The 10,823-nt window shown below is 43.0% G+C and overlaps 1 protein-coding gene across 1 annotated transcript; it reads right to left on the bottom strand.

Annotated features, from left to right (window-relative positions):
* Nucleotides 1-7,564: 7,564 nt before the first annotated feature.
* LOC138900150 (uncharacterized) lies at nt 7,565-9,327 on the bottom strand. Its single transcript, XM_070186861.1, has 4 exons — nt 8,954-9,327; nt 8,582-8,740; nt 8,199-8,466; nt 7,565-7,633 (listed from the first exon to the last, which is right to left on the bottom strand). The coding sequence occupies exons 1-4, from the start codon at nt 9,325-9,327 to the stop codon at nt 7,565-7,567; spliced, it is 870 nt and encodes a 289-aa protein (XP_070042962.1).
* Nucleotides 9,328-10,823: the final 1,496 nt, after the last annotated feature.

Genomic DNA, 10,823 nt, shown 5'->3' with positions numbered 1-10,823 from the left:
TCAACCCCTTTGATCCTTTAGCCTTTCTCTGTTGTAACCATGTTATAAGCCTTTACCTGTTTTGAACATAATCCTCTCTTGGCACCCGAACTTTCCTTAACACTCTTATGTAATAACTGGCTCAAGGCATAAGTTTGGGGAGGGGAAGTGGAGGAATCTAAAAGAGATATTAAGGCACTGAAAAGAGAAAATAAATGATCTCCATGAAAAATGAAGGCAAGAAAAGAAATAACAAAAAGAAAATGACAAAAAAGGGAGTTTGATGAAATTAGAAATAGGCAACTATCTCTAGTATGATCATCAAAGGAGAAAAAGTATGAAATGAACAATAAAGAGTAATGGTAAGTATCTCTAGCCCCCAAGAAAAAGAAATGCCTCTATGGGTTTGGTAAATGTGAGCTGGGGAAATGAAAATTGGAGTGCTTAAGGAAAGGTGTAACCCATTATCCCATATGGTATGCTACCCCAATCCAAAAGCCTTCATTACAACCCGAAAGAAGTCCTACTTGATTTTGAACCGAGTGAGCTTATATTAGTGGATATCTACATGAGAGGAAAGTCTATGGTACTTGAAGCTTTACTTGTGATATTCCTTTGTGAGAGTAGAGTGAATCTTTTATTGCTCTAGAAATTGAGCTTTAATTCTTAAAGTGAGCATGGAAATGGAAGGTAGAGGAGGAAGAGTTCGGAGTCCACCATGATTTACATGATAGAACAAGAGTCCTTGATGAGTGAAGTCAACTCTTGAAGCTCAAATGTCACACTAGAGTTATGTGTACATAACATATATTTTATCACCTTGTTGAAAATGTATGACTATTGTAGGTGATTGTTGGTCCCAACTGAATATGATGACTTACAATTGACTCTTTGAAATGACCTTTCACTTAGGGAACGTGGGAACTAATCTATCTTGCTTGAGGACAAGCAAAGACTTAAGTTTGGGGGAGTTGATAAGTGTGAATTTTAACCACTTATTAGTACCTTATTGCTTTAGTTTTAGTCCGAAAGTAGTGATTTTTGTTTCCAAATCTAATAAAATTGTGTGAATTGCAGGCATGTTGGAGGATTGGAGCTCAATGATGAAATCTAACTCAAAGAGGAGTATTCCAGCTCAACAAGGCAAAAGGGGACATACAAGTCAGAAGTGCGATCCACAGAAGTAATTCCGTAGCAGTAGATAATCATGAGGTCCGCAAAAATAGAAGCGCGGCCAGAGATGATCCCTTGAAGCCTCATAGGAGTTTTGCAGAAGCGCGGTCCACACACCAAATTGTGCGGCTGCATAAGCTGGTCGCACTAACAAAGCCTGATGAGTTCAGAGAAGGTGCAGAAGACCAAGTGTGAAGCCTCTTGAGAGTGCAGTCAGCAACCAAAATGTGCGGCCGCAAAAGCTGAAGTGTAGACACAGAGATAATTGTGCGGCTGCCGAACTCCTCTAGTTGCAAGAGCAGAAGATGAAGTGTGATCCACACATCAAATTGTGTGGCCGCATAACCTTCCGAAGATAATTTTTGTCAGCAAAATATCTGGACACTATAAATAGACGGAATTGTTTTAGGGCAACTTTTGTACTGTAGCAGTATCTAACAGTTATATTTAGCTATTTTGGGCAATTTAGAGCAACAATTAGAGAAGACCCATTAATTTTACACTTTAATTCTAGTTTTATGTCTTTAATTACTTCTTCTTTTTATTTTTCTATGTCAATTATCATGAGTAGTGAGATTTATTCTAGGGTTATGACCCAACCCTAATATGTAAATCTTATGGATTATTAATACTAATGCTTGTTTATGATTGGGTGTTTGTTATTTATTCTTGTTTATGCACTATAGCTAGAATCAATGGTTGCAAATATTGATTCATGCCTATTTGACTTAGTTCTTACTTGAGAAAGAGGAACCTAGTCTAGGAAAACTTAGCTAACAAGAAATTGTGCTAGTTAAGGTTTTGACTAGTTTGATTAAAGGATTTGAACTAAAGATAGGGATAATCCCACTTGGATTCATATCAGTTGCTTAGATTGCTACCCATTTGGACTTGAGAAAATCACTTTCGGCATAAACACTTTATGACCGAGAGGTATTGAGTGGGTACTTGAGGATTGAGAGTCATAATACACCCCAATCTACCAAACAAGCATTAACTTAGTATACCGGTTAGGTTTACATCTAGGTGAAGGTTACATTCTTAGGCTTTTCCTTTGTTGATAAAAACACCAAAAATAATTTATTCTATAGTTGATTTTACTTAGTCTAATTTTTTAGTTGTTAAATTAGATAACAATCACCCTCTTTGTTTAGAAGTATAATTAAGTTATTTCATGTTCCCTTCCCGAGTATTTATGTCACGACCCGGAATTCCCACTTTCGGGACCGTGATGACGCCTAAAATTTCATTTGCTAGGCAAGCCAATGTTAGAGGATTCTATAAGCTAACTTTAGTCAATTTCAATAACAGAATCAATCAAGCTAAATAGAAGCTAAAACTAAAATGCGGAATAACATAAAGCACATAATATCTGATACAATTCGGATCTGGAGTCACAACTCACGAGCTTCTGCGTTTTTCTACAAACAGAGTCTGGAAGAAATATAACTGTTCTGAATGAAAAGAAACAATAAAATAGGGGAGATAGAAGGGGACTCCAAGGTCTTCGGACGTCAGCAAATCTACCTTGAGTCTCCAATAAGTAAGTCCAAGCTGCTAAGCCTCACGATCAGCTAGGACCGGTACCAAAATCTATACAAGCAGTGCAGAGTGTAGTATGAGTACTGACCCCATGTACTCGTAAGTGTCGAGCCTAACCTCGACGAAGTAGTGACGAGTCTATGACAATACACCCACATAATAAACCTGTGCAAATAACAATATATGTACAAGAAAACAACAATTACAGCTAAACATGTACTATTGGGAAGGGGACATGCTAAAGAGGCACAAGATACAAGAGATACAACGGAAATGATAACCAGAACAATCAACATACTTTTAACCAGTGAAAACAACTAAACACAATGAAGAAAATTGCACGGTATCACCCTTCGTGCGTTTACTCTCAGCCTCACAATATAAATCAATAGATACATCACGACATCACCCTTCATGCATTAACTCTCATAACATGGCACGTCATCACCCTTCGTGCATTAACACTCACAATATGGCACGGCATCACCCTTCGTGTATTTACACTCACAATATCGCACGGCATCACCCTTCGTGCATTAACACTCACAATATGGTACGGCATCACCCTTCGTGCATTAACACTCTCCCTTACCACATAACAATGAACAAGTAATAGTAAGGAGATAGAATCAACAAGAACAAGCCTTACTTCAATAATGGATCCACAATACCAATCTCAACTTTGGAATCAATACTCAATTATCACAAAAGCCCGTAAACACGATAAGAAAGATCAATTTAGTAAGTAACTAGTCTAAGTATAGATAACAAGATCAAAGTAAGTAATAAACTACAAGGAACAAGTCCCCACCCGCATGCTTTAACCCGACAACAATGCATAAGTACTTGTCACCTCACATATACATTCTACCCAACATCTAAACATGTAGCAAATAGACAACCAAGTCCTAATCCCTCCAATCAAGGTTAACCACGAGACTTACCTCGCTCCAAAGGTCCACTCAAAGCTCAATCACAGTTTTGCCTTTCAAACAAGCCTCCGAACCAATAGAATCTAGCAAATTACCAACCAAACGATTCAAATTAAGTCTTAGGAACTACCCACAATTGCAAAGGATTCAATTTAGGTCATTATTGAAAGAGTTAACAAAAGTCAACTCCCGGGCCCGCTCGGTCCAATCCCGAAATTCTGACCAAAACCCGATAACTCATTCACCCCTGAGCCCGGTTATGTAATTTGTTTTGGAATCTGACCTCAATTTGAGGTCTAAATCCCCATTTTATTAAAAAAAAAACTAATTCTACCCAAACCCCCAATTTCGACCATGAAAACACTAGATTTTAGGTTGAAATCTTAGGAAAATTAGTGGAAGATTGAAAGAAAATGGATTAGAATCACTTACCAATGATTTGGGGAAGAAGAGTTCTTTGACAAATCGCCTCTAGGGTTTCTTATTTTGAAACTTTGAGAGAATGAACCAAAATCCCGTCTAAGTCCCATTTTGATCAGTTATAGATGTCGCATTTGTGACCTGGGGTTCGCAAATGAGAAGAAACCATCGCAAATGCGAAGTCCTTCCCATCTCTGCTTTTATCGCAAATGCGATGACTTGTTCACAGTTGCGAACATTGTTCTTCCGCATTTGCAACCAAATTGATCGCAAATGCGACCAAGCCTGCCCCAGCCCCACTTCGCAAATGTGAAGTATTGTTCGCAAATGCGAACTCTAGCCTCCCTACAATTGCGACCTCTTGATCGCAAATGCGAAGTTATGCTGACCCAGGTACTCTTCGCAAATGCGAAGAATTTGCTCGCAAATGCGAGCCGTCAGGATTGGGGAATGTTCGCAAATGCGAACACTGATCTCGCAATTGCGAGATCAGACACTAGTCACCAGTCACTAGAAATTGCAGAACCAGTTGAGTTTTCTAAGTTCAAACAACTCCGTAGCATATCCGAAACTCACCCGAGCCCTGACTCTAAACCAATTATGCACACAAGTCTAGAAACATCATACGAACTTGCTCGCGCGATCAAATCGCCAAAATAACACCTAGAACTACGAATTTAGCATTAATTCAAAGGAAAATTTCAAGAAAATTCATGAACTTCTAATTTCACAATCGGACGTCTGAATCACATCAAACCAACTACGTTTCTCACCAAATTTGACAGATAAGTCATAAATATAGTATTGGACCTATACGGTTCCGGAACCAAAATACGGACCCACCCAATATCAATAAAGTCAAACATTTCAAAGTCATTAAGCTTTTAACTTCCAAATTTCAACAAAGTGCGATAATTCGGGCTAGGGTTTTTCGAATTCGATTTCGGGCATACGTCCAAATGCCAAATCACGATACGGACCCACCGGGAGCGTCAAAATATGAATCCAGGTATGTTTGCTCAAAATGTTGACCGAAGTCAACTCAAATGGATTTTTAAGGCAAACATTTCATATTTTCTCAATTTTTAACATAAAACTTTCCAGAAAAACACTCTGATCATGCACGTAAATCGAGAAAGGCTAAAATGAGGCATTTAAGGCTTCAAAGTGTAGAATTAGGTTCTAAAATATAAGATGATATATCGGGTCATCACATTCTCCACCTCTAAAATAATCGTTCGTCCTCAAACAGACATAGAAAACTACCTGGGCTGGTGAAAAGGTGGGAATATCTACACCGCATGTCCGACTCGGACACCCAAGTAGCTGCCTCGATGGGCTGACCTCTCCATTGCACTCGGACTGAATGGATAACTCTTCGACCTCAACTGACGAACCTGTCGGGCTAGAATAGCCACCGGCTCCTCATCGTAAGTCAAATCCTTGTCCAACTGGACAGAGCTAAAATCTAACACATGGGACGGATCGCCGTGATACTTCTGGAGCATGGACACATGGAACACCGGATGAACTATTGATAAACCCGGTGGTAACGCAAGCCAGTAAGCCACCTCCCCCAGTCTCTCAAGAATCTCAAAAGGCCCGATATACCTAGGGCTCAACTTGCCCTTCTTTCCGAACCTCATCACACCCTTCATGGGTGATACCCAAAGCAGCATTCTCTCTCCGACATGAATGCAACATCACGAACTCTACGGTCGGCATAACTCTTCTTCCTGGACTGAGCTGTGCGAAGTCGATCCTGAATAATCTTGACCTTATCCAAGGCATCATGTACTAAATCTGTACCCAACAACCGAGCCTCCCCCGGCTCGAACCATCCAACTGGCGATCAGCACTGCCTACCATATAATGCCTTATAGGGATCCATCTGAATGCTCGACTGGTAGCTATTGTTGTAGGCAAACTCCGCGAGCGGCAAGAATTGATCCCAAGAACCTCCGAAGTCTATAACACAAGCGGGGAGCATATCCTCACATATCTGAATAGTGCGCTCGGACTGTCCGTCCGTCTGAGGATGAAATGTTGTGCTCAGCTCCACCTGCATGCCCAACTCACGCTGTACTACCGTCCAAAAGTGCGTGGTGAACTGCGTACCTCGATCATAAATGATAGACACAGGCACATCGTGAAGACGAACGATCCCGCGGATGTAAATCTCTGCCAACAGCTATGAAGAATAGGTAACTGCCACAGGAATGAAGTGCGCTGCCTTGGTCAGCCTATCCACAATGACCCAAACTGCATCGAACTTCCTCTGAGTCCGTGGGAGTCCAACAAGGAAATCTATAGTGATACAGTCCCACTTCCACTCAAGAATCTCTAACTTCTGAAGCAAACCACCAGGTCTTTGATGCTTACACTTTACCTGTTGACAATTTAGACACCGAGCTACATATGCAACTATGTCCTTTTTATTCTCCTCCACCAATAATGATGTCACAAGTCTTGATACATCTTGGCGGCTCCCGGATGAATAGAATACCGAGAACTGTGGGCCTCCTCAATAATCAACTCATGAAGTCCATCCACATTAGGCACACAAACACGACCCTGTATCCTCAAAACTCCATCATCTCCAACAGTAACCTATTTAGCACCACCATGCCGTGATGTGTCCTTAAGGACAAGCAAATGAGGTTCATCAAACTGCCACTCCCTAATGCTCTCAAACAAGGAAGACCGAGTGACTGTACAAGCTAGAACACGACTGGGCTCGGAAACATCCAATCTCACGAACTGATTGGCCAAGGCCTGAACATCTAATGCAAGCGGTCTCTCATACTGAAATATACGCAAGGCTGCCCATACTCACTGACTTTCTACTCAAGGCATCAGCCACCACATTAGCCTTCCCGGGATGATACAAGATGGTGATATCATATTCTTTCAATAGCTCAAATGACCTCCTCTGTCTCAAATTGAGATCCTTTTGCTTGAACAAATACTGTAGGCTCCAATGATTCGTGAAAACCTCACACGACACGCCGTAAAGATAGTACCTCCAAATCTTCAGCGCATGAACAATGGCTGCCAACTCTAAGTCATGGACAAGGTAATTCTTCTCATGAACCTTCAACTGTCGTGACGCATATGCAATCACCCTACCATCCTACATCAATACTGCACCGAGTCCAATACAAGATACATCATAATATACCGTATAAGATCCTAAACTTGTAGGTAACACCAACATTAGCACCATAGTCAATGCAGTCTTGCGCTTCTAAAAGCTCGCCTCACACTCATCTGACCATCTGAACAGGGCACTCTTCTCGGTCAACCTGGTCAATGGGGCTGCTATTGATGAAAACCCCTCCACAAACCGACGGTAATAACCCGCCAAACCCAAGAAACTTCGGATCTCCGTGGCTGAAGTGGGTCTAGGCCAGTTCTGAACTGCCTCAATCTTCTTAGGGTCTACCTGAATGCCCTTTATTGATACAATGTGCCCCAAGAAAGCGACTGAATACAACCAAAACTCGCACTTTGAAAACTTAGCATATAATTGGCTGTCTCTTAGAGTCTGAAGTACAATCCGAAGATATTGCTCGTGCTCCCCTCGACTGCAGGAGTAGATCAAGATATCATCAATAAACACAATCACAAAGGCGTCCAAGTAGGGCTTGAACACTCGGTTCATCCAATCCATAAATGTTGCTGGGGCATCTGCCAACCTAAAGGACATCACTAGAAACTCATAATGCCCGTACCGAGTCTGAAAAGTTGTCTTATGGACATCGAATGCCCTAATCCTCAACTGATGGTAGCCCGACCTCAAATCAATCTTCGAAAACACCTTGGCACCCTGAAGTTGATCAAATAAGTCATCAATACTCGACAATGGATACTTGTTCTTGATGGTGACTTTGTTCAACTGCCGATAATCTATGCACATCCTCATCGATCCATCCTTCTTCTTCACAAACAACACAGGAACACCCCAGGCGAGACACTAGGTCTAATGAAGCGTATATCAAGCAAATCCTACAACTTCTCCTTTAATTCTTTCAACTCTGGCGGGGCCATACGGTATAGAGGAATAGAAATGGGCTGAGTGCCCAGAGCCAAATCAATACAGAAATCAATGTCCCCGTCGGGTGGCATCCCCGACAGGTCTGTAGGAAGTACATCTGGAAACTCGCGGACAACTGGTATTGAATCCATGGTAGGAACCTCTACACTAGAATCGCGTACATAAGCCAAATAAGCTAGACACCCCTTCTCGACCATACGTCGAGCCTTCATATAAGATATAACCCAGATTGTAGAATGGCCAGGAGCCCCTCTCCACTCTAATAGAAGCAACCCCAGCAAGGCTAAGGTCACTGTCTTAGCGTGATAATCCAATATAGCATGATAAGGTGACAGCCAATCCATACCCAAGATAACATCGAATCTACCATATCGAGAAGTAGAAGATTTACACTAGTCTCAAGATTCCCAATGGTGCCAAACACGAACGATAAACGCGATCTACAATAATAGCATCTCCCATAGGTGTGGACACATACATAGGAGCACTCAAAGAATCAAGAGGCATAACCAAGTATGAAGCAAAATAAGATGACACATAGGAATAAGTAGAACCTTGATCAAATAGAGTTGAAGCATCTCTATTGCAAATTGAAACAGTATCTGTGATAACATCGTCAGATGACTCAGCCTCAGGCCTGGCAAGAAAAGCATAGCATCAGGGCTAGGTCCCACCACTCTGAACTACATCACTAGGACAGGCCCTAACTGGCCGGCCTCTACCTCTAGTGGCCTGACCTCTACCTTTAATGGTCTGACCTCCATCTCTAGCTATATGATCCCTACCTCTAGCTGGCTGGGCGGGCGGTGAAGCACCCGGTGCCGGGACCATGGCACAAGAACCCTGATACTGTGAACTGCTCGATGGACGAGGACAAAATCTAGCAATGTGCCTCGGATCACCACAAGTATAACAGGACGTCGGCTGCTGTGACTGCTGACCCTGAAACTGACCATGTCGACCTGAGTAACCACCCTGAAAACTCTGAAGCAGAGCTGCACTAATAGGAGCTGGTGGTGCACTGTAAACTAGCTCGTCGAAATAAGGCATATGAGGGCCACGACCACTTGAAGCATAGTAGGATGCCTGGAGTGCTAAATGAAACGGCCTAGGAGGATGGCCCCTACCAAAAGTACCCTTGCCTCCAGACGAGGCGCTGCTAAACCCACCGGAATGACGAGGCCTCTTGTTAGACCCCTGACCTCCCCTCTGTGTAAGAACCATCTCGACTCGTCTGGCAACATTGGCAGCCGTCTGAAAAGAAATATCACTCCCGGTCTCCTTAGCCATATGCAACTTAATAGGCTGAGCAAGTCCTTCAATAAACTCCTCACCCTCTATCTCTCTCAGTAGGAAGCAGAAGAATAGTATAACGGGCCAAATCTACAAAATGGGTCTCATACTGAGTGACGGACATACTGCCCTGCTGGAAACGCTCGAACTGCCTGCGAAAATCCTCTCTCAGTGTGACAGGTTGGAACTTCTAAAGAAATATCTGAGAGAACTAGTCCCAAGTAAGAGTAGGCGACCCCGCCGGTCTGGTCAATACAAAATCCTCCCACTATCTCTTGGCGGAACCCGTCATCTGAAACACAGCAAAATCGAGCCCATTGGTCTCAACTATCCCCATGTTCCGCAGAACCTCATGGCAGAGGTCAAGATAATCTTGTGGGTCCTCAGAAGGTGCACCACTGAAGTGAAATGGAAAGAGCTTGGTGAACTTGTCCAACCTCAATAAGCCCTCAGAAGACATAGCTGGTCCATCACCGGCCTGTGCTGCAACAACCGGCTAAACTATTCCAACGGGCGACGCTGTTGGAGCCTGATACTGGGGAGCCATCTGCTCTGGAATGGGAGTAGTGGGAGTTTTTGCTCCTCCCCCAGCCTGTGAGACTGTTGGTGCCATGGAAAATGTACCGGCCTGGGCCACACTCTCCATAAGGCCCACCAAATGGGCCAAAGCGTCCTGAAGTACTGGGGTGGCGATGAAACCCTCCGGGACCTGAGCTGGTCCGACAGAAACAGTCTAGGCTGGAACCTCCTCGTCAAATTCTACCTAAGGCTCCACTGTTGATGCTGCTGCACGAGCTCTGGGCTGAGCTCTGCCCCAGCCTCAGCCTTTGGCATGGTTTCAGCCTCGACCTTTGCCCCTCGTAGGAGCTGCCACTAGGGGCTCTAGCTGCTGCTCAGCTGAAGATGCAGTACGTGTTCTCGCCATCAACGAGAGAACAAAAGTAGAAGAGTTCAATTAGCAATGAGAGAACAGAATCGCACGACAGAGAAGAATAGAAGTGAAATTTTTTCCTAAACTTCATAGCCTCTGGAAGATAAGTACAGGCATCTCCGTATCGATCCTCTAGACTCTACTAAGCCTTCTCGTGACTTGTGAGACCTAGGCAACCTAGTACTCTGATACCAACTAGTCACGACTTGGAATTCCCACCTTCGGGACCGTGATGGCGCCTAACATTTCACTTGCTAGGCAAGCCAACGTTAGAGAATTCTTTAAGCGAACTTTAGTCAATTTCAATAACAGAATCAATCAAGCTAAATAGAAGCTAAAACTGAAATGTGGAATAACATAAAGCCCATAATATTTGATGTAATTCAGATCTGGAGTCACAACTCACGAGCATCTAAGATTTTCTACAAACAGAGTCTGAAAGAAATACAATTGTTCTGAATGAAAAGAAACAGTAGAATATGGGAGATAGAAGGGG

The sequence above is a fragment of the Nicotiana tomentosiformis genome, chromosome 10, assembly GCF_000390325.3.
Source record: "Nicotiana tomentosiformis chromosome 10, ASM39032v3, whole genome shotgun sequence".
NCBI classification, from domain to species: domain Eukaryota; kingdom Viridiplantae; phylum Streptophyta; class Magnoliopsida; order Solanales; family Solanaceae; genus Nicotiana; species Nicotiana tomentosiformis.
This window is presented reverse-complemented; position numbering and strand designations above follow the sequence as displayed.

Coding starts and splice junctions, on each gene's coding strand:
- LOC138900150 (XM_070186861.1), bottom strand. CDS start 9,327: ATGGTTCTTACACAGAGGGGAGGTCAGGGGTCTAACAAGAGGCCTCGT. Junction 8,467..8,581: donor GATTCTTTGAGTGCTCCTAT/GTATGTGTCCAC, acceptor TCGATATGGTAG/ATTCGATGTTATCTTGGGTA. Junction 7,634..8,198: donor TTGTCCGCGAGTTTCCAGAT/GTACTTCCTACA, acceptor CTACTCCTGCAG/TCGAGGGGAGCACGAGCAAT.